General features: G+C 44.4%; 1 protein-coding gene and 1 long non-coding RNA gene across 13 annotated transcripts in view; one reads left to right on the top strand and one right to left on the bottom strand.

The window, feature by feature from the left end:
- The window catches only part of LOC127612873 (uncharacterized), a 187,287-nt gene that overhangs the window by 1,698 nt on the left and 161,376 nt on the right, over positions 1–24,213 (bottom strand). The gene's annotated exons all lie outside the window — the stretch shown is intronic.
- Positions 2,121–24,213, top strand: part of gab1 (GRB2-associated binding protein 1) — a 48,214-nt gene continuing 26,121 nt past the window's right edge. For 2 of the 12 annotated variants that reach the window (XM_052083641.1, XM_052083648.1), the window contains exons 1-2: positions 2,131–2,588; positions 2,713–2,872. In XM_052083641.1, coding sequence (XP_051939601.1) covers positions 2,801–2,872 — 72 coding nt within the window. In that variant the 5' untranslated portion in view covers positions 2,131–2,588; positions 2,713–2,800. Of the gene's footprint in view, positions 2,589–2,712; positions 2,873–15,548; positions 15,804–21,248; positions 21,840–23,740; positions 24,162–24,213 lie in introns of those variants that run through there. The other 10 variants (XR_007965966.1, XM_052083639.1, XR_007965965.1 and 7 more) reach the window with 10 other exon arrangements.

Below are 24,213 nucleotides of genomic sequence, written 5' to 3' on the forward strand. Positions count from 1 at the left end.
ATTTTTTGGCCGCCATATCGCTTTAGCCATATTGTACTGCGCAGCTGGAATAGTGTTCATCACTTTGCTAAGCAGCCAAGATGGTTTTGTCATTATGCTACTGCTACATTGCTTTACCTCTAATGGACTTTGTAGCCAGGACAGCATGTAACATTTCTGTCGTTATCCTACGACTGTCATCTTACCCTCATTGACTGACTAGCCAGGAGTTTTTGGCCGCGACGCTACGCCTATGTTGCCAAGCTACATCATTTTAGTCATATTACGCTCTGTAGAAGTATTTAGTCGTAACGGACTGTGCAGCTGCGATCGCCTTTGTTGGTATAATGCTACCGCTACATTGCTTTAGCCATGACTGACTAGCCAGGACAGTTTTTGTCGCTATGCTACTGCTATGTTGCTTTAGCTGTATTTTACGAAGCAGCCTATAAAGTCCTGTACCACTTTTGTCGCTTCGCGATATGTCGCCTTAGTCATATTTTACTGAACAGTCAGGTGCAGATGCAGCCGCTTATTGTCGCAATTGGACTTGATATTTTGTGTCAGTGGTAATTAGTTGGGCCTCATTTTTACTCCACCGGCCGTTGTTGCTGGAAAAAGTCATTAATCATGGTGGCGAACAGGATACATCCCTGGGTGGAGGTGTTTAGCATCACAATGGCATTCCAATCAGATTCCTTAGATACCTCCAAGTCTCGAGACACAGCACACTGCTCTATAGATTAATATTAACTTTGCAATTTTGCAATGTGAATAATGGTAAATAATTTTCGTCAAAAACAACCAGTATTGGAAAGGTTCTGATGTCAGGGAAGAATGAAGGCAAAAAAGTTGTTCTAAGCAATAGAAGAAAGGGTGAAAAATAAAAAGGTCTGAGGTGAAAGGAAGGAGGTCAAGAAGGCAGAAATACACATTTAAGCAAAGGATGTAAAAATGCATGACTAAAACATGAGTCGGAAGATAACAAGGGTGAAAGAAAGTCAGGTGGGAAATGATGCCAGGAAAAATGGTTGGGGGGAAGAAGGGAGAAAAACAGGTTAGCTGAACAGAAGGACAGATGCACTAATAAAAACAGGTGTAATAAGGAAAAAGAGAATGAAGAGCGATATAAAAGTAGTTTTATGTGGTTGAAGAAAGGATGGAAAAATTGGTTTGTGGGAGGGAGTAAGGAAGGAGGAAGGAAGTTAAGAGAAGAAGGGAGTCAGGGATGAGACAAGGAAGGAAGAAATGAAGGAAAACATTCTAATAAAAACAGGTTTGGGGTAAGGAAGGTGGAAAAGATGTAACAGGCAAAGGAAGACCGAAAAGTTGGTTCAACTCCACACAAATGTATTCATAGAGCACTTCAACAACAACAGGAGTTTAAGCAATGGAAGAAAGGACAAATAAATGTAACAGGTGAACCCGAAGGAGGGAATGATAGATGAAAGACAAAACTGTAGGTTTAAGTGGACGATATATGTCAGGATACATGATACATAACAGAGAGGAATGAAGGAGGTCAGGGAATAAAAAATAATTACAACTGAAGTTGGGAAAAGTAGTCTGGGAAAGGAAAGAAAGATGGTAGGGAACAGTAGGAAGGGTGCATGAATACAAACAGATATAAAGGAAGGTGGGAATTAATGTGATGACAGGAAAAGTAGGTTCAAGTGAAGGAAAGATGAGTGAAAAGATTTAGTCATGAAAAAACAGAACTGAAGGAATGAGACAGGAGGCTGTCAGAAAGAAATGGGTAGGGAATGCCGGGGGGGGGGGGGGGGGTACAAGTATAAGGAGAAGCAGGCAGAAAATAGGCTCCAAATGAATGAAATACGCAAGTAGGTTTAAATGCTACAGCGCTAATTTATACTGTGCCTTCCACGACATGGGTAACAAAATCTCTGGTGTGAGAGCCAAAAACATCCGGTTGTGACGTTCACAATAAAATTCCAGTTAGCCCATGAACGGGCGATCCCACGTGTAGGACTTTCACACTGACAGCCGTCGGTTATCGATAATAAAATACATATATAAGTAGATGACTCTCAATAAAAAACAGCGACAATATATTATGAATAAAACTTGAAATAATTAACCTTTGAAACAAGTAATTGGCCAGGTCTCCCAACTTGTGCTCGCAGGTGTCAGCGGAAGCTTGACGCCGCCATGTTCCAGAGAAGGAGGCGGGCGAGTTCAGGGAAAAGACGGAGCCACCCTGTCAATCACAATAAAGGAACCACGGTAGGGGTCAACTCACTGGTAGGAAAAGCTCGGCTGGCGGAGACACTCGAATCGGGGCTTCTTGTTGTAACTCGTGGTTGCGGCGGCCCCCATTCCTCCTTCACCGTCACTACAGTCCCACCACCACCCCCGAAAACTATGAACCGGCGCGGCGCGGTGGGACCTTCGCGTCGCGTCCCGCCAACCGGGAATCGCAGCACTTTTTCGGGCTTCAACTACTAAACGGAACTTAGCACGTTTTTTTATTCTTGTCATTTTATTTTGGGAGGTGTGTTTGAAGGGGGTAGGAAGCATCACTGCGGAGGCTGCTTCAGCGTTTATTCGACATTAAGACTCCCAACAGGCGACTTTCGAAGGACCCACTGGTAAACTGTGAACACACAACAAAAACACAAAATTGCGCTTTTCACTTGAAACGCGCCCCATACAAATGAACTTTATTATCTTCTATTGAGTGCTCGTTTGATTGTTTTTTCTTCTTCTTCCCAGGCACAAAAGGACACTCCCAGAGGGCTCCGGAGAGCTCAATTCTCTTGCCGAACTCCCAGACGGGGAGAAAAGCCAGCCAGCAACAGCAATGAGCGGGGGAGACGTGGTGTGTTCAGGGTGGCTGCGAAAGTCACCGCCGGAAAAAAAGTTGCGACGTTACGTAAGTGCACCTTTCAAGAAAGAAAAATAATCTCGTTGTTGTTTTTACGTTGCGACACGGCGAGGCGCTTCAAACGGTCAGCGGATGTTGCAAAGTGTCAACGGTTATCTGGCGTGCTTAAACATCACGTCATGGCGTTGATTTCATTGTCTTTGATATGCCCGAGTTTCGTTTGAATTGAAAGTTACGGACAAATACTGGTACTTGAAGGGAGCACGTTGTTGTTTACCTGGCGACTTTTACCTGGATCACCCTAAAATAGTTCATTGACCCGTTTATGTGTAGAAATCAGCGTGTTTAATAAAGTTAAACTAGAATGCGCCCTAGAGCAAGAAGTGGCCGACTTGCTTTTTCCCCGATTGCCGTTCAAGAGTACAACGAAGCAACGTAGTGAAATGCAGTGATTGCTGCATGTGCCTTGAATGCAAGTCTCGCGGCGTCCACGCTTAAGCACAGCTGTGATTGAGCATTCTGTTCTTGTGTTGTCAATCTTGGATGTTGTCGTTTTATACTGAAGCGTGGAACAGCCAATATGGAGTAAACATTTTTGAAGGGGCTGTGTCTTTCGAACGTACTGCAAAGTTGTTCAATTAATTGCTTTACTCCTTCATTGCTAGGCTACCTCCATATCACTTGAGCCATACTGTACGAAGCTGTCAGGACAGTGAAGCCTGTACCACTTTGCTACCGCTTGGTTGCTTGAGCCACGTTGTGCTGAGTAGCCAGGACAGTCACATGCGTGTCTGCTTTGTTGGTAGGCTAATGCTACATTGCTATAGCCATGTACTGTGCAAAATATATGAACCTAGCAGCATGATACTGTAAACAAATGTCATAGTATGGTGTTGTCCTCAGCTCTGGAAGCTGGCACGACCCTTTGTTGGAGATATTTAATATTGGTGTGTGTATATGTGTGTGGTAGCTCCAAGGAATTATTGATTGCCTTGTATAGATAACAGTATGGATTACAGTTTGGAAGCCGTGCATCCACAACCCTCCCTTGCTGGAGATTGTGGACAGGTTCATTTACCATCAAACAACTGGAAAATGGGTATTGTGAGGAAGCAGTTTAATACAGTCATCCAGACAAACAAAGGAGATGAGTAGTATTATCAATTATTCTTTGGAGAGGATTAACAATATATTGCCGGTGTCAGGCCAAAACCCCCTGTGTCGAAATTTGGTAAATCTCATATTTTTTTCATAATTATTGTTGTCAGTCCACACGTTATATTTGCACACTGACTATAGTTGCAAACGTGGCCAATCTAGCGAGCATAAAATGGCTTCCTCTCTTTGACATGGAGGGTGAAGTCTCCAGCAAAGTGGTGTTGCTCCACCATGTGTGTTCATGTGTCACTCGCTACTAAAGACGCGGCTATTGATTCTAACGGTTAACATGTCAATGTGGTTTTGTATTGTTTGTTTGTTGGCTTTCAGCTAAGCAGACTTTCCTAAGTCCGGTTTTAAATGCAAATTGTGGAATTCTCTTTGTTTTAGTTGGACAGTCACTTTTAACTGGGAATGGCTTTCAAACAGTTTGAAGTCTTTTTGCTGAATTGTTCAATATTTGTCAACCTGCTGCTGCTTTTGAAGTGAGTTGAACCTAGTCCACCACCACCACCATACAGCGCTCGCAAGTCAAAGCACAAAGTCGGCCGAATGACTGTTCGTATCTTAAGTTTTATCTCAAGGCAAACATTTGTTTGGGAGTATTGAACCACTCCAAGGGTGCAAAGAGAATGATATTTCTAGACAGCCGCAGGGAATTGTCCCCATTTTATTTTCATGTTGCTTCTCAGCCATGACTAAATATGGCACCTCGCTCGCCATTTGTGGCCACAGCTCTCCAAATGTTGGATCAATTGACTTTTGCGAAGTCCAACTGATTGTCAGTATGTCAAGTGTTGGGGGAAGGGCTTGCAACAAATGGTGGACTCAATGCAAGTTGACAGTGTTGTGGCTTTTATACAATTTCTTCCATTTGGGGGTGCTGATTACTCTCTTCGGAATTTACAATTCAGTCAGGATTTGTTGTGTACGCATGTTTACGCGGGGGCCACGAGCCAAGATTTGATGTCCATTGGGCATTTGGTAGCCTTGGAAATGTTATGTCGTCGTCTCCGTCGGGCTGAAACCACTTATGACCAAATATAGTCAATTTCATATATTTTTTTTCACAAATCTATTCTAATGCACAAGGAACCATTACTGGATTCAGTGTGTACAAACATATTAAAAAGTCACGGTCCATTAGTCTTTGGGAAATCTTTCAGGTATCACACCTTGGTAGAGGGAGGATTTCCACTATAATATTACATTCACGAGGACACCATACATCATTTGTCAAAAAAATAAAATAAAAGTAGCATTACCTCAATTTGTTAACACAACGCATGGGCTGCCACCACGTCATGCAAACACCTGAAAACAATTCTAATTTCTAGTGGTGTTGATGATAAATTTAGCTTTAAAATGAGCCCTGATGACTTGGATGAAAGCTGACACACATCAAAGTTTTCTCATGGCTGTGTTCCTGTCAATTTTCGCCATTTGCTCATATTGCACCACGTATGGCCAGCACTATTTTTACCCATTTACTGTTTCGCTCAAGGGCTGAAATGGCAATAAAAAAAGCCTCTGGATTCTTAAAGTAGTCTCACCTTTGAGCTCCGATAATCGGTGAGCAAAGTCAAAGTGTATCTGATAGTAGCCACGTACTACACACAAGGGTTTGGAAAAAGAAAGTATCTATGAACAAAGTAGTCTTCAGCCAAATGTTGAAGATAACAGGCTGTCTATATCGCACATTTGGCTTTTTTTGGGGGGGGGGCATTTACAATATGGACCCAAAAATGACCATTCTAATACATTATGTCATGTGACCATTCAAGTATTCACTCTGTCCATTTGCTTTTGGTTTCGTTCCAAAGAACGAGCACCTTCTTCCGAAGTAGTCATACATTTGCTTATGATAATGGCACGAGCTGTATGAAGCAATGCATCAATGTCAATTTTTTGTTGATTCGCCTGAAACGGACAGGCACATTATTTCGGAAAAATGTAAATGCTTGTAAAACGAGAGACAATGAGAAATCTGGACAGTGTGGATCAAAGGATTAACTCCACATGTTGCAGCATTTATTTCAGAAAGAAAGACAGTGATCATTCAAGATGTGACTTGAGACCACTGTTTGAGTGTCGGGGTGGACACTCAAAAGGACAAAAGGAGGAGCAGGAAGCAACACTCAGGCATTGCTCACCGACAAAGGTCGTGCCTGTGATTGCTAGAAGTTGACGAGAACACGATGATGTGGGATACTGCAGAGGCAGCAGCATTTGAGACCCAAGTCGAAGGGATTTTCATTTTTAAGGAAACGATTTATAGGATTAAGTCTGCATGATTAGCTTTTTCTTTGGCTGTATTTTTTATTTATTTATTTTTATATATTTTTTGGGGTGGCATTTATTTCAAAAGGACTTTCTCTTCATTTCCAAACTGCCTTTCATTTCCAAAATTCTGGAAAAAGTGGTGCACATGCAGTTGAAACTTTTCTTGGATGAACATAACATCTTGGAGGTCTTCCAGTCAGGTTTCAAGACGATGCATAGCACGGAGTCAGCCCTGTTACGCGTTTCTAATGACATCCTCCTGGCAAATGACTCTGGAGACCACGTGTGTCTGGTTTTATTGGACTTAACTGCAGCATTTGATACAGTGGATCACAGTATTCTGCTGACTCGTTTGCAGCACTTGGTGGGCATTGGCGGGAGTGCTCTTGATTGGTTTAGGTCCTATCTAGCTGACAGGACCTTTTGTGTCAGCCTTGGCTGCTCTGAATCACGCACTGCTCCCCTGTCATGTGGTGTTCCACAGGGCTCAATTCTGGGGCCTCTGCTGTTCTCGCTGTATCTGCTCCCATTGGGTTCCATCTTAAGGAAACATGGTATTCCTTTCCACTGCTATGCAGATGACTGCCAGATCTATGTCCCACTGAGCAAGAAAGACACCTTCTCATTAAGGCCACTCCTATCCTGTCTGGAAGAAATCAAAACCTGGATGGCACAAAATTTCTTGAAGTTCAACGAAAAGAAGACAGAGGTGATATTGTTTGGCCCCAGTGGACCTTGTACATTCCATCCTGTAGACTTGGGCCCCCTATCTCCTTATCTGAAATCAACGGTCTCAAACTTGGGACTTAAACTGGACAGTGATTTCAAACTCGATCGGCAAATTGGTGCCGTTGTTAAATCCAGCTTCTTTCACCTTAGACAGCTGGCCAAAATAAAACCTTTCCTCTCACATGAACACTTTGAGACAGTAATTCATGCCTTTGTCACATCCCGGCTCGATTACTGCAACGCCCTGTACTTTGGAGTCAGCCAGTCCTCCATCAAGCGCCTTCAGCTGGTACAGAATGCCGCTGCTCGCCTCTTGACTGGTACTCGTAAGAGGGAGCATATAACTCCTACTTTGGCATCCCTTCACTGGCTCCCCATTCATTTTAGAATTATTTTTAAGATCCTCCTCTTTGTTTTCAATTCTCTGAATAATCTCGCGCCACCTTACCTCTCTGAGCTCATACGCCCCTACACCCCTGCCCGGCGCCTCAGGTCTGTGGACCAGTCTTTGCTAGACGTACCAAGAACTAAACTGAGGCTCAGAGGGGATCGAGCCTTTTCTGTTCCTGGTCCATCTCTCTGGAATGACCTCCCACTGAACATTCGGCAAGCCTCCTCGCTGCCCATCTTTAAAGCCCTCCTCAAAACTCACTTGTATTCTTTGGCATTTGACTCAGCATGACTTAGATTTGCTCTTGATTTTACTGCTTGGTGCTTTCTACCGCCTTATTACTTATTACTTATTACTGATTCGTCTTACTGTTTATTGTATATGTTAAATCGCTCCATGTACAGCACTTTGTATGCAGCGATGGCTGTTTGAAAGTGCTCTATAAATACTGTTGACTTGACTTGACTTGACTTGACTTCATACAAGTCATGCAAGGCCTTCATTCAGAAAGCATAAATGGATTAACGCCACACGTTTAGCATTCTTCTGACGTCGCTCTGCATATATACTTTCTCATAATGAGGCAAGACAACAGCGCCTGTGTGAAGTTGCAGGTCAGTTTTTGTCTGAAAGAGACAGGCAAATGAATCATGGCTCTTCTGTTACACATTTGATGTGCCGTTTCCTTGGGAATGTATGGAATGTCAAAACTGCTTCTATCCCCAAAAGTGGAAAATTGTTGGGTCAACTTTACACCCACTATTTTGTGTCAGTAATGTTGATGTGGATCCTACAGATTTGTAAAATTACATGCTTTTGACTTTCCCTATGATCTCTCTGCAGTACAGTTTTAGGAGCATAATGTAATCATGTTTTGTTTTGTTTAACCATCACAATCCAATGACAACCACGTGTCACGGCTGTGTTTTATCGCAAAAAATGTCAATAAAAACACACTAGGAATGATTCTCATTTAACAGAGGTTCCACAAAATCATACCATTTCACAATCAATGCCCCCTGTGTGATTATTTTATTTTAAGATGGTCTCCGAATGGCACTCGATGACTAATGAAAACACTTGGCGAATGTAGAATGACAAATCTTTCCACTATCTACTTAATCCCTTTTTTACAGTAATAATTTTACCCAATTTGCCTTGTTTTGTCTGGCCAAAGCTGCACAGGTAATTACAATCCTTCTTGTATGTTGGCACGTTTCCACTTTAGAGTACACCGTTTGGCCAGGTGTATTTGTTTGACGCTCCAGGCTATAGTTGAACGCAGGCAACGATCAAACCCGCCTCTTCACCGAGACCTACGCCTGACATATGGTACAGTTTGTCACGTTGGGAAACAGTTGTCCGCCCCGAAATGGCGACGTAGCAAGTGTGGAGCAAAGAAAACAAAAGGCTCTAGATTCAGCGACGGATTCATTAAATCTGCTTAGCAAGTGGAACTCAGAACAAACAAGCACTTTCTGTTGTACCCCCCTGCCCCCACTCCTCAGATCCCCCTCTCCGAATGCTCCATGAGACAAACAAGGTGGCCAAACAGGATGCAGCTACATGGCGTTAGCCTCTCTCTTAACCTAGCAAAGATGACAAGCTGCCAGACGGGCATCGCCGCCGCAACGCCTCCATTTGACGTCTGTGAAATGGCTGTTCCCGGCCATTAATAATTGAATGTCCATTACAAACAAATAGCCATGAATTATTCATTGCGGTGCTGCTACAATTGTTATCCTAAGCCACCCACTTTTGGGAGTAGCACCCCTGGTGATCTACATCGACGTATCAGTTACACGGATCCACCTTTTCAGCAATATGTCAAGCACAGCACGGAGCAGAGGAATCAGGCATTTATTTGGCTGTGCTGTCGACACAGATCTCAAGGAAAGTGGGGAAAAGCTGGAAGACTTTCACACAGAGACACAGCATCCCGCAATCACATAATTTGTGACATTTGCTCATGTTGAATGGAAAAACAGCATGTTGTTTTATAGAGAACTCAGCAAAGGCGGCATACTACGATCAAAATTTCACACTGTGACACAGCAACCCGCCACTGGATATTTGGATAACGACAGTGTCCGTTGTCTGGTTCGACATGTAAAAATGGCCATGAGAATATTTGCCGGCTCCATCACATTGCCAGCTGGACTTGTCGACGATTGTCATAACTGTATTGGCGAAAGAACAGTCCGGGTGCTCATGTTGCTCACATTCCTCATTTCACTGAATAATTTTCTTGCTTCTTGCGCGACCTCTTTCGGGAAAAAAAAATTGAGTTTGTCTATACTCTATCAAAAGTCCATCCGGATTCTGAAGTCGTACTAGAGCCATTGTGGAAAGCCTTCCACACAGTTGCTGTCCCGCTTCATTTATGGCTCTAGTACGACTTCACAATCCGGATGGACTTTTGATATAGTATAGACAAACTCAAAGTTATCATGTTGAAAAGTTTCATTTTTTTTGTATGCTTGATTGACCTCAAACGCGTGTGTTTAGCGTGCACAGAAAAAAGGGCCAACTTGAGCCGAATGAAACAGGAATGTTCAACTTCGGGTGGGCAGCACGATAAGATGTCCTTGAGTTTTTTCCAGTGGCTCAATTCATGCGAAATCTACCCATTGAATTAACAATGTATCCATTGTTTGTACTGAGAGATGTTTTGGCCTCTGAGGGGCGTGCCAGTTGAGAAGCGCACACGGAGTGGCTTCGTAGAAAAGAGCGCCTCCTGCTGGCAGAAAACAGAATCTCTTCCTGAGTTTGTTTGTTCAACTGACCGAGCGAACATCTCTGACAACTTTCTACCCCCCGTTCTTGAAAATCACTGGGGTGTTGGTGCCCATACGTGGTGTGATGTGTAAGCCAAGACGATTACATGACAGAGCTGGAGAAGTGAGTATCGAGTGTTAAACCCCGTCCCGATATCGCTCTAATACTGCCTTCGGGGACGGGCAATTGGTGGGTTGTCATCGGCACCAGCTGGTGTGACATATAAAGAGTCAGACTTGTCGACAATTGCCACATCAGGGCTGCAAGAGTGAAGAGAGAGTGCTGGGTGGTACTTGTCGGGCACCAACAATTGCTTCTGGACAAGTGACTTTTTAAAATACTTGACACAGTTGCCACGAAGGGGTGGGAGAAGTATTTAACCCTGTCCTGGTTTTCACAGAACACCCCATCGAGCCACCACAATTATGGCCGTGACACTACATCCGAAGCTGGTTTGACATTGTCCTTGTTTTATATGGCAGGGCCTTTTGTACAAACCATTGACATGGGAAAAAGTTTGAAAATGGCTGAGACCACCATGTGTAAGTCAGATGTCATTATCAAGAAAAACCCAGACTGCGGCGCGTGCGTGGTATCTGGAAAGCTGAATTTTTGCAGAACTGTCCAGATCACGGAATAGTAGCCGACCACACCTCCGATGCGGCTCTGCTCCTATGCCCAAAGGCAGAAAATTGCCAGGTCGTCATTGGTTCCTGTGCCTGATGTGAGGTTTAAAATAAGAGTCTGACAGTGAAAACTGCATAAAGTGGTGGAAGTGAGTGTCAACTTCACATCCATGTCCCCAACAAGAGATGACAAGAGTCTGCATGCGTGGCTGTGATACTACTGTCGCCAGTGGAAAATTGGCTCCACGTTGACTCCATGCATCGTCTGCTGTGATTTATAAAATACTTTTTGGACAATGACAATTGCCGTAACAGGGCGTGTTGTTAAGTTTCACGGCCCATTTGCGGCATCATGGAAATAATACACTTTGACTACATTGGTGCAGATCTGATACCATCTCCGAAGACGGAAATCGGTCGATTATCATTATCAAGACTGCAAAGTATGAGTAGTACCCGTAAAGCTGACGGTTACAGAGTTTTCCAGAGCAAAAGCAGCTAGGCTTAAGGGATATTTTTTTCTGGTGGAGCTCAGCAACCAGGCCAGAACGCTTCCCCCACGCACAACAACAACAAAAAAAGGACACGTCTGCACTGATCTCTTATTCTCCTTATAATGAATCCAAATAATCAATCCAAATAATTAATAACCTGTCTAATTTGGCCACCGCGGAGAAAAAAATGGATTCAGCGAAGTCGGCCCATTTATTTGATGATATGCATTCCCCAAGTGCTTGTAAAAAGCAAGGAGAAACTCCTTCAGCTCAATACATGTGCTGCGCCACAATGGCTATGAATATGTCTGCCATCCCTGACGGGGAGGATGGAGAGAGAAAGGGATGAGAAAAAATACGACACGGCCTCTAAAGCAACACCATGAGCCGGCCTCCGCAGAGAGCAGCTCTCTGTTCTCTTCACTTGCTTTTTTTGTTTTTTTTTCTCCCTCATCCCCCGTTCCCAGCGCCTCTTGGCAGGCGGCGACTGCAAGGAATGTGAGCCTGTTCTGTGCTCCGATCCTCTGTAGCCTCTTTTACTCCCAGATCCTGCACAATTGCTGCATCACAGCCATAACAGCCTGTGCCTTTTTTTTATACAGAACCCAGAAAAAGCAGGATATTGTCCTGACAATTTCCCACAAGGGGCACGACGTCCTGTCATGAGATTTTTCGATTACATCACCGTCCACGTCTGGTTTGATTTATAAAACACTGGTTAGACATTGCGCGGCAGGTGAAGTGAGTCTTAATCCCTGACCTGGCATGATGGAATAATATCCTAACGTGCCTCTGTTAAGGCTCTGACACCATCTTACAAAACATTTGCGGGACAGCGTCATTTACGATAAGGTGGCGAGAAAGGGAATCCCGAGCGTAAAACTTCACACCCGTGTCCCGGCATCTCGGCCTAATCCCCTGACATGCCTCTGTTTCGGTTCTGATACTAGAGCCACAGTCTGAAAATTGCCAGGTCAACATCGGCCTCTTGTTTGAAGAATACATTTTCCCAGACAGTCACCATTGCAGGTGCCATGACGGGAGAACTGAGTGGCAGGTGTTTAATTCCACATTCTGCTCTCTGCATTGTGGAATAATACGCTTTCGTCATACCTCAGTTACTGCGCGGATAATATCGGAGAAGGCAGAATATCAATAGGTTAACTATAGTACAAGCATCTGTTGCTCAATAAATGAACAATGACCGTAATACTTCAAGAGAGGGCACTTGGTATCCACAGGTGACGTACAAATTCCTTTTCTGCCCCAGCGCCAGCAAAATACGTATTGGACAGCAACGTGGCGGGACAAAGGAGTCTCAACTGTTGAACTTGACACAGAATCATCGCAGAATACCCCTGACCGGGCTCGTGCGCAGTCGTCGAAAGTTGAAAATTGACAGTTTGACATCAGTGCCGGCATTTGGTGGGATTGATAAAGACACGTCAACATTTTGTGTGACAGGGCGGGATACATCCGTTTCGGGCGTTTAAATGTACCGCACCTGTCGTGGCATCACGGACTTGATGCTAACTAGCTCCTGATACTGCCTCCGTAGGTGCAAAATAGCAGGGTGGACTTCTTCAGTGGACGCGTCTGCTGCGACATGAAATACTTGTCGAGCATCATCAATTGCCAGGCCTCTCGTAATGCCCTTGAATGTGTCTCCGATACTCCCTGTTGGTACTGCCATTGCATAGAACGGCGACATGGACAAAAGGCGCACATATGACAGGCTTTATAGACGGTGTAAGGATGGGCTTGCCCCGCAACGCAAACGTGTGATTGTTGTTTCTGCAGCGGGGCGGGGGGAATAGAGGAGCCGCTCCCTGGCGCCCCAGCGAGGCTTGGCCGCCTCTTCCTGTGTGAGATGCTGATGGTTACCAGATGGCGGGTCAAGGGGGGTGGGGGGTGGGGGTGAGGGAGGAGGGGTCTTACACTCTTTATGCTGCTTTACTGCTGCCTGTCCATCTGGGATGGGCGCGCAAAAATGAATTTCCCTCGATCGAGGGCAATTAGCAGAACAGTCAACGCGAGGGTTGAGCATTTCCTGGATGGGCAATAAGGAAAATTAACGATCAGTGAATCGGTTTCAATGGCAATGCCGTGGAAGAAAGCTATAAAACCGATGAATAGATTCGGCTGCCGATACGCTGTGGACCAAACCTCTCATCATCTTGAAGTGATCTGTCAAAAAAAAAAAAAAAAAAGGAAGCTAGATTGGCCCACGGTAGAATCCAGACCCTGCCAAGGCGAAACAGCCTTTAACATGTCATCTCCCATGAAGCGCATAACAGATGGCTACATAATTAATACATTGATTAGTCGACTAATCCCAAACCCGGAGGTCGACAAAAGTGATCTTGTAACAAAATAAACCTTGAACTCATTCATCACAACTCCACATTAGCTAAATAGTCCTCAACATGTCATCATGAATGAAGCCCATTAAAAATGTCGGAGTGACTGAATCAATTAATCTCCCGATGAAAAACCCGCCGGCCAGATCATCAAACGAGATCGGACGCACAATAAAACGAGAATGTTGCTCGCTGGAACGCAAGGGTTAAAAAGCCACTCGCTTACTAAATCGGATCATGTTCTTTCTTGACAACTGACGATCCATAGTTCTATGACCACATTCTCCTCAGACTTTTGTTGTCCTGTTCCGTGTGGCCCGAAACTCCTTTTGTGTAATCTTTGTGGTGGTTGCCAACTTTTAGGAGAGGAGGAGACTGCCTCACAATCCCTGCATGGTCGGCCTCCTCCACAGAGAAATATGAGAGTTACCTCGCTTCACTGAGCAGGTGTTTTCACTTTGTCACGTCTAAGAGAAAAAAAAACCCACACACACAGGAGATTCACAGTTACAATAAATGCTAGATGTTTAGAATTCTTTCAAGAAAAATTAAAAACAGTCCAGGCAGCTTGTTTGAGGATCAACTGTTGGCATAAAAATAGAGGCCTAGCAAAAATAAAGAAAAAAGAAAAAGTGTGCTAATTTGAAGCCCAGAATCATATGGCTGATTTCTGACGGCAAAAAGCCAACTCATGTGATGGAATAGTAAACGTCCATCCACGAAAAGAAGATGCCACCTCCACAAAGGGAAAGATGGAGCCCAGATTCAAATCGTGACCCCCGGGAGTACGTGGCAGGCGCGCTAACCACTCGTGCGCCGCGCCGCCTCCGTATAGTAACCGCTCGCATTTTAAAAACGTTCAGCTGTCGTTACACAAACACTTGCGCTAAAATACAGCTGGCTCTCTTGCTATGTGGCACTGTTGAGATCTGACCCTCGCCGCCGTGTCTGCAGCCCCTAATATAGCCCATTGCTGTCAAGCTTGCGCAACCCACTACACACACCAGCATCCCCCTTCCCCGCACCCGTGTTGTGTTGTCCAACAAGTGTGCGTGTTTGTCGAGCCAGAGCAGCGTCTGTGTTAGATTGAAGGATGGTCAGCCTGGAGAGCCCATGTGAAAAATTGCCACCAACTTGTGTAATTTCACCGTTTGCTGTGAGTCAGACGCACGCGCGAATGGTCGCGGTGGCTAATTGTCTCTGTTTGTTGCCGTTATAGCCAATTGGGTCAGGTGCTTTTACTTTTTTTTTTTTTACTTGCAAGTGACACAGTTCTGATTTGTGCCGTGGCTAAACAATGAGAAGAAAATAATACAGAATTAGCCCTCTTTAAAATGCAATAAAAAATGGATATGTATCTGACACCTGCTAAATTTTCAAGAGAGAGAATCTCCATCCATATTTCGGATGCACTTTATCCTGTCAAGCGTCCCCCCGGAGCCTATCCCAGCCGTCATTCGAGCAGTAGGCGGGGGACACCCTGAACCAGTTGCCAGCCAATCGCAGGGTACTCGGCGACAAACACCCATCCACACTCGCACTCACACCTAGGGACAATTTGGAGTGTTCTTGCATGTTTTTGGAATGTGGGAGGAAACGTGACTACCCGGAGAAAACCCACACAGTCAGATACCATGCAAACTCCACACAGGAACAAACTGTGAGACTGTGAGGTCAACGTGCTAACCACCGGGCCACCATATATATATATAAATATCAAATAAAATATGCACACACTGTAGCTCTGACGTCCACGAGTCGTCCTGTTGTGGCAACTGTCCCTCTTATTGCATTAGAGTTACTATGGTGCTTCATGATATCTTTGGCCTGGCCTCAAGCCCGTGGACGTGGTTAAACCTGCACGCATGTGTCCTGTACACACACACACACACACACGCACGCACGCGGGTTGGAAAGACACAGCGACGCAGTCAAGACTCCGCCTCCCACACAGTATTCTTTTGCAAGCTGATTGGAAGCTAAGACACTGGACGACCTGCTTTGCTTGCCCAAAAGGCGTCCTTGGCTTTAAACCTTCCCTGGCACCTGGTTTTGGATCACTGGTGTCTCTTTCAAAACCTGTGGATTCCCCCTCACGGTCTTTTGGCGCAGTTGGATAAACGGCAAGCAAGTTGATCAGATCCAAACACTAAACTTCAGGTCGGTCGTCTATCTGTCTTCCTTGTGCAGTGAATGTATCTTCTTTTTAAATGTTTTTTTGTCTGTGGTTCTGTTTTACCGGTCAACAGCAGGTGTTCCATCCACAGGTTAAACCATAGTTTTACTTTTGTTGATGTATTCTGGAAAGATAATGATTCTCACTTTTGCACCTCAGGGGTAATGATTTGATAATATTTTTATTTGTAATCGGTGTCAGTTGCTGTGCTGTTGAATTAAAACGAAACGAAAATGGTGCATAACCTCTTTCTACGGATTTGGTGTTGCTGTTTTGATTGTTTGATACATTTTTAGCATGATCTAGATCCTTTTTCTGATTCTGGATTTGGGTCATTTTTCCATTATAGCTATAAAATTGATGCTTGTTCTAAGATAAAGCCCTAACTTTGATTGCCCCAAGAACAAAACAAAAAAATCCTCATCAACTAGATTCATTACAGAATCGCAATCATTTTTTTGGAATATGTCCTTGTATTTTGATTAAATTTACTCTGTCACAAATGGAGATATTTGATCGCAATCCTTCATGGAATGCGGATCAGGGATTTTATTTATTGAATTATGTATGTATGTCTGTATTTTTTTTACCCTTTCATGCACCCTGTAACATGATAAACTGTCCACTCTAGAAACCGCTGTCCTTGAAAAGGTGAAATGGGGACAGTGCACATGAATCAACGTTTCTGTAAATGTGCTCGTTTACCAACTTTTAATTGACTAGAAACGTAGCTCTTGTCTGACAAAATGATTAACTCATAATCTCGCTCTATCAGAATCTGGATCCGGGTAATTTTTGGCGCATGCATATAACTCGAAGGTGGAGAATTTTTTTGGTTTTGGGAAAGGACTTAAGTTCATCGGTAAATACAACTACAATCAATTAATTTTGAATAACTTTCACCCAAAAAGAAATTGACTGTTGATTCGTATCACGTGTCGTTAACGTTAAGAGCCAGAGCTATGTGAACACCGCCCTTTGAGCTTTACATGTAGGAAGTGCGTCAAACAGGTGACGCACAGTTCATTTGGGATGCATTTTCCTTAACTTTCTTAAAGGCAGCATTGTTGCTCGATTTCATAAACATTAGTCATTGGGACGTGAGTTGAAATTATTGATTTTTGTGTAATTTCAGAATGTATCTTCGTGGTTCTCACTTGGATCTTATTTGTTTGCTAAATCAATGGTCCGGGCCTGTTCTCAAATTAGCAGTTCAAAGCGGGAATGGCCGTTGCGCAGTTGTTCACGCGGCTCAGTTAAGAGGACATTTACGCCATCCCCCACCTGTTGGTTCAGCTCACGCCACCTGACCTTTCCTTCTCGAATGGTGTGGGGCAACCTTTAAGCTGGCACTGTGTGTCTACCAAGATGGCTGCCCGCGCCCTGTGCTTTGCTAGTTGTCACCGCTGGAAGTAAACTACTATCACTGGTGGCTTGCATGGCGATTCGATCAGCACCGACACTCTACCATGCATAGCAACATAGGACGGCAGCCGCAACAACACAAAATACAGGTTTTTTTGAGATAGGACAAGGTCTCGGGAGACGGAATACCCACCGAAAATTACGTGCACCTATGGCGGCAGGCTTGAATGACAGCGTGAACGTCTCTGCCTGCTCTGAACTCACCTGCACCGCTCCCAATGCAAACATAACCAATAACCGACTTGGAGTCAGCTTTAAAAAAAAAAGGACATCTCTCGTTAAAAATGAAGACAAATTTAAATTTTGACACAGATTTTCTTCCAAAATGTCATGCACAAAGCCATTTCGCAAGGATGGTGTCATTGACACAATGTATTAGCTTTAGTAGGGCGCAAAATGTACCGCTGGCCAAATCTGGACCTTGAATTTGACACCTGCATTGTAGATGCTCGCTTGCAATTGTTTTCTTTTGTTCTTCAAGCATGGTAGCGCTTTTAAAATTTATTTTGTTGGAAGTTCAGTTTTTCCAGAAGATGTTGGTCAGTTTGCATCTGGATAGATGGATTGATAGATATTTTATTCATCCCGTGAGGGAAATTGGAGGCCGTGATACTGATTTAAAAATCAATATGACAAACCAGACTTAATATTCCTATTGGCGTTAAAATTTGTTTTGAACAAATTACCACAGTGATTTATACACATTTGGCCCCAGACATTACTTTTGCGGTCACAACTTGATTTCGTCAGTGGTCGCAGCAAAAGCAGAATCGTGCCAGGCCAAAGGAATGTGTTGAATCCCAACCACGCTGCTTTGACATGCGCATGTGACCCAGTGGGTGATATAACTTAGCCAGGCCGGCAGACATGCACATGCAGATAGGACAGGGCGTTAAAAACAAAAAAAATTCAAGGTTGCGACTTATCTGGTGTGTGTGTGAGGGGGCGGGGGGTCGTCATTCTGTTGGGAAGACGCAACAACAAACGGGAGATATGGCGGGAATGAGAAACATGTCCTGTGGTTTCACAGGAGAGTATAAAACGAGCGGGACACAAACACACTCACACACTCTCCTCAGAGTATGCAGATTGAATAGAGCTCACTGTGGGATGGACGGTAATTAAGCTCATACAGTCTGGGAATGATTTTCAACAGTGATTCCCATTGCTTCGACAAAGGCGCTATAGTCATCTTTGGGCACGTAATGTCAAGGCACACAATGTTTCTGTCGCCTGAGTGTGAATGAAAAGAGCACGTAGTTATTGTTTAGCCATGCGATTTCTGAAAAAAAAATCTGTGTCTGTCGCAGTCTTGTTTTTGTCAGCCATTTTAGATTTTGTCTTCGTGTTTCGGGCAACAAATGCTTATTAGTTGTAGTCACATTTAAGTCATTCCTATTCGTGATCGTTTTAGTCGACACTTCTCTTGTTGTCTGTTTAAGAGGGAGGAAATTTAATCTCTGCTGTAGCACATTTGACAATAAAGTTGTACTTGACTTTATTAAAAACCCCAAAAGGTTTTTGTCAGTTTTAGTTCAAAACAAGGTTTCCTTGCACCCAATCACAAAGCCTTTCTGATCTACTAACGATGATGCCTTACACACAGGTAAAGTGGTAACAGTGGAATCAACGTTTATTACTCCAAAATAAAACAAGAACCAAAACATTTTCCATGGCAATTGTTGTGGCTTCATTTCTGTGACCCAACCCGCTCAAGTACAATGAACGAACACGGCGTATCGTATGCCGTGGTGTTTCTTTTGTTGCTTGTGCTGTCAGCATTCCGGCTTGTACTCCTGTTAAACAATGGTAGATGTTTTCAGAGTGTTTGTGGTGTCGTGTCTGAAGTGCTGCCTCATCGGGAGACCCATCAGAGACCAGCAAAAAGTGCCTTTCATCTATTTATTTATTTTCAACTCACCGTAGGACCAACGACTGTGACTTAAGCCACACTGAAGTCATAGAAAATGTGCTGACAGGGCCATGTAGCGGACATGGCAAGCTCAAAGAGCGGCTTTCTCCTCCTAAGAACTGGATGTTTTGCTGCAAACCTCGAGTGTTCTCGCATTTGCAGTTTATTTACAAATGGCAGAGACTCAAATCAAAAGTGCTGACACGGTTGTCGACTACGGTTATTTTGCTAAATATGGAAGGAAGTGGCCAAAAATGACTGGGCTGTGACGCTGAAGCAGTCATCATTGTGGATGTTTTGATGTGGTTTTTCCAGTTAAAGCCTGACAGTGGTGTGGCCTGCCGACGGCATTATAAGCCGACTTCGAAATAATCACTTGCAATGTAATGTAACCGTGCTGCTCTTGCTATGGAAACCACTCAGGGCTGTCACAAACTCATCTTTGTGGAATCGATTATCCCATCGATGAATACGGGGGAATCTGTGCGGAAGCACGGAACAACGGTGGTTGTCCGGCATTGTGGGCCTCACACCCAAGTCCTCGCCCTGATCTTTATTTTTGCTCTTGCTGTTACACTAAGACTAACACTAACCCTTCCACTTCCATTTAGTGATTACATTGATTGATTACTTACAAAATTACAATACTAGCGTATTGTTTTGTGTTTCTTGTTATTGTAAAATGTCCTTGGGTGTCTTGAAAGGCGCTTATAAATAAAATGTATTATTATTATTACTTACCCATAACCGAAACCCTGGTGTTCGGCATGTTCATTCACCGAGTCATGGGCACATCGTTCATGCTAATCGTAGATCGTAGAGAAACCTGCATTCGAGTGGAAGCTGTTTGAACCCGCCGCGCTGGCACAACTCTCGACACGTTGGCGAGGAAAACTATTTCCTCGCCGTTTTGCATAATGACATTGTGGGCTGCTTTACTACCGCTACTATTAGCATACAAGGGATTCCTCGCATTGTCCCTTGACGCATTCTTCTCGCACGTTCCCTTTCAACAGAAAGTGAAGTTGTATTGTCAGAAATGTCACAAGAGAGAGCGGAGGAGGAGGAGGAGGAGGTGTTGCCCACTTTCAGGGGACTGTCAACAGGTGTGTCGTGGAAGGTTTGGCAGAGGAACAAGCCCGGGCACGCTCTCGGGCCTCACCTACTTAAAGTTCAGCCAGTGACGTTTAGTCCTTTGAGCTGAACAGACGAGACATCGGCCTCACAGCAACCAGGCGTGTCACGAGTCACCCCCACCTCCACCCCTTTATCTCTGTTTGAAAGCACTGTACAGTATCTCCAGCTCCATTTGTATGAGTGGACAGGCCGCAAGCGAGGGAGCAGCTAATTAGATCACGGCCAAGGCAACCTCTCACTGACTGACAAATGTGATTTGTATTCCTTTTCATTGGACCGATTGGATTAGACTTTTGGAGCTGAGATCAGTTAAGGTTGCCTGCCACACAGAGTGCAGCAGACTAACCAGATCAAAAAAATGAACAATGCAACAAAAAAGAAACATGCGACAGAATGGAAAATGGATGGCTGTCTTACCAATCATAAATCCGCCCATAACTACTTGCAGCATCAAATCTCATTCGAAATCCATCCATCCATTTTTCTACTGCTCATCCAGAGATGAGTTGCAGGGAAGGCCAGGCTTCCCTCTCCCCAAGCCATTTCGTCCCGTCTTCTCGAAGATTCCCAAGGTGTTTCCAGGCCAACCGAGGTCTCTGTGCCCAAAAAAATGTATTCATGTATAATACATTTCAGAAAAAGCGTTTGAACGTTCCTTTTGTCACATTGTCGCTTGATGAGATCTTGTAAATAGCATTATTAATAATTTTATCAGTCGTAGTATGGGTTGCAATTATTTTTATTTTCTCCCTGTATATCTTTTGCCGGGTCATTTTTCAGGATGGAGTTGATGTTTCCCACTGAGGGACGATAATCCCCGCAAATTTAAGTATCTCAACAAGGAACACCGGGCTGGACACCGTGACAGCGGTGGCATTTTGTCGACTTTTACAGACAGTGTGTAAGGGCCCTTTGTTACTATCTCCTTATTAGAAAAAATGCCTTGTTAACTTCAGTTCTAACAGAAGGGCAAGCTTGGAAAGAGGGGAACTTCTAAAGGCAGTGTAAAAGGGCCTTGTGATGCGACCTTTGAAGCTGGAAAAATTTGACAGGTCAACTTCATCCTCCATTCCGTATCTGTCATACCTTGCTTGCATGCTTGTCATTTTAAACCAATTTAGTCTTCTCCACTGGTCTTTGGTGAGGCTCATGGAAAGTAGGTGGGTGCAGTATTTGGCACGAGGGTGTCGTTGAGTGGAGTCGTGCCTTGATATTTTTGGTCACCTATCTCGCGAGGCTGGCGTAGGTGTGTGTTTTGTGCAGAAGTGTTGCACGGGTTAGGGTGGGCAGTTGTTGCCCGGTGAGGCGGTGTGTGTTATTTTCAGTCCATTGTGTCTACTTCCTGTGGGTCAGGGGTTATTGGAGTAGGGTGTTGCAGACTGGACAGGAGTAAAAAGAGGAGGAGAGGGAAGTCGGTGCGGTCGGCAGGAAGCGCAGCCACACTCGACGAAAAAAAAAAGGGGGGCTGGTCGGTGGCTCTCTCGGTTGCGCTGCGTTTTTCACTCGGACTAAGCTGCAAATCCACGGAACGTTTGTGAGATAACGAGTAAGTGATTCTGTATTTTGTCTCGGACTTATTCATTTGGAGTCGTCCATTTGCAAAGTTGTGAGGTTATTCGTTAACCACAATGTGCGGTGCTTGAGCCAACAATACGCCAAGAATTGACAGTTAGAAGAGGTCATTTGGCCTTGAAGGCAGTCTTAAATTTGGCACTATTCAATGTTCCAAATCAAGTTAATCTCATGAAATAACTTTTACTTTCATACATTACGGGCCTCGGACTTTAACGGCTTGCTCATTTTGGCTAATCTCTCACGACCGACCTAAAATCTCCACCACGTGAGTGCCGTTGAACCTCCTGACACCGAAGGCAAAAACCACAATTGCAATGCTTGTCTTGTCCCAATAAATTTGGTCGGCAACTGTGATCCTAATAGTGTGTGTAGCTGTCTTAAAATGTCCTAAATTGTGCTCTTTGTCCCATTGATTTCGGTGTGGTATTCAAAACAAACACTACGGTTAATGTGCTCCTATTAGCACGTCTTTGCCAGTGCGCGCCACAACAACTTAAGCCTCCACAAAACGGCCTTACCAGTATTAGTAGTACAGCGTTTGTCCACCCGAGCATTTTACACAGAATCCAGCATGGCAGGAGATTGCCACACAGCAAACGGCATCCCGCAACCACGGAATTACCGGTAGTCATTTACAGCCCGCTTCCGTTAGAGCTTTGACACGAGATGGATTGTTGCCGGCTCGACCTAGTTCCTCCATTCTTTGTCATTGCCGGAACAGCAAATGAAAAATATGTTGTCATTGCCTCAGAAGCTAGACACCCATTCCGTGTCAGTGCTGTCTATTCAGAACAGCTACATGGGAAAATACAGTGAAAAACGACAGCTTTACAGACAAATGGAGAATATGATACTCGCTCTGGAGCTTTTCTGGTTACAGTGCCTCTACTTCCAAATCCGAAATATTGCCTGGTAATTTTCATGTCCCCCTTTCCGTGTCCGTACAATTAAGACAGAACAGCACAGGAAAAAGGCAAAAAAAAAAAGACAACTGACAGAATATGCGTACAAAGCTACCTGTAAATTAACTCCAAAGTCAGAGGTTTACTAGGTTGACTCATTTGCCCCATTCCTTGCTGGCAACGTTTTGTACAAAAAATCAACACAGAAATTGGTGACAAGTTGTCTGCATTTACCTCTTAAGCCGAAAAATTGGCGAGGTTGAATTCATACATTGCCGTTTGTACAGACCAGCAATGTAGCAAGAGGAGGGAAACTTGGCATTTACAGGTGGTGTGAAAAAAGTTTCTAATACTCTGCTCAAAAACGGATAGCCGGTTTGATCTTAACCTCCTCCATTCCGTGTCAGCTTTGTTTGGCCTGAACAGCCTCAAGCGAAAATTGCAGGTGGTCTGAACAGGGCTACTGATGCTACCACTCAAGTAGTTTGGGTGCCATTTATAGAGAGAGGAGGAAGTGTGTGTGTGTGGGGGGGCGGGGGGGGGGGGGTGAAAACGTTAAATATTTTCTGTATCCCCGTCAGTTTATCAACTTCGAGTCACTTATGAGCCATTAGCTGTAGCATTTTTAGCTAAATGTAAGTCGCTTCTCAAGATGGCACCTGACTGTCCCCACTAAAACAACTGCAGTGAGGCAAAACAGGAAACTTTTTTGTACGTGTGTGTGTGTGTGTGTGAGCAACATATGAGCAGGAAGATAAAAACGCTAGCTACGTGGAAACTTCCACAAAGGGATGTTATGTTGTCTTGTGTGTGTATTTCTCTTCCTCTTTGGCACTTTCACAACCTATGTGCATGTTTCTGGAATTGCTGCAGGGGTAGTTGGTGAAGGGTGTAGGGAGTGTGTGTGTGTGTGTGTGGGGGGGGGGCTCCCTAACACGTGAGCGCTTAAGTGTTGCTTTGACGTGACGATGTCGGCCCGTGTTAATGTTTAAACCGGAGTTAATACTTGACCCTTACTTTACTCAACTTTCTTGAGTGCCTGGATATTTTACGGGCAAGTCAACGGAGGACAAGGCACCGAAAAGAAAGAAAAAAAACCAGTCATGCTTTGGAACATCAGGAAGACTTCAACTACTCATTTGTCTTTCCTCTCGCCGCACTTCTCCTCTCTTTCCCTTCTCTCTCACCCTTCCCCTCCCCTGCTGTGTCGTGTGACCGATCTAATGAATGATATGGAATGAATCTGTGACCGCGAGGCACCTAGCGCCGCCTTTTCAAAGATGAGAGAGGCTTGCGCGGCGACCTTGAGTGACGATTCAAACTATTGGATTAACTCGCATGCTGGTACTTAGCAGCAGGCTTTTTCTTCTTGACCAGAGGACTCGACTGTGGTAAGCATCGGCAAGTTTTGTGGGGGGTACGGGGGGGGGTGGCAGCTGAGAA

This window comes from Hippocampus zosterae, chromosome 13 (assembly GCF_025434085.1).
Source record: "Hippocampus zosterae strain Florida chromosome 13, ASM2543408v3, whole genome shotgun sequence".
Lineage (NCBI taxonomy): Eukaryota > Metazoa > Chordata > Actinopteri > Syngnathiformes > Syngnathidae > Hippocampus > Hippocampus zosterae.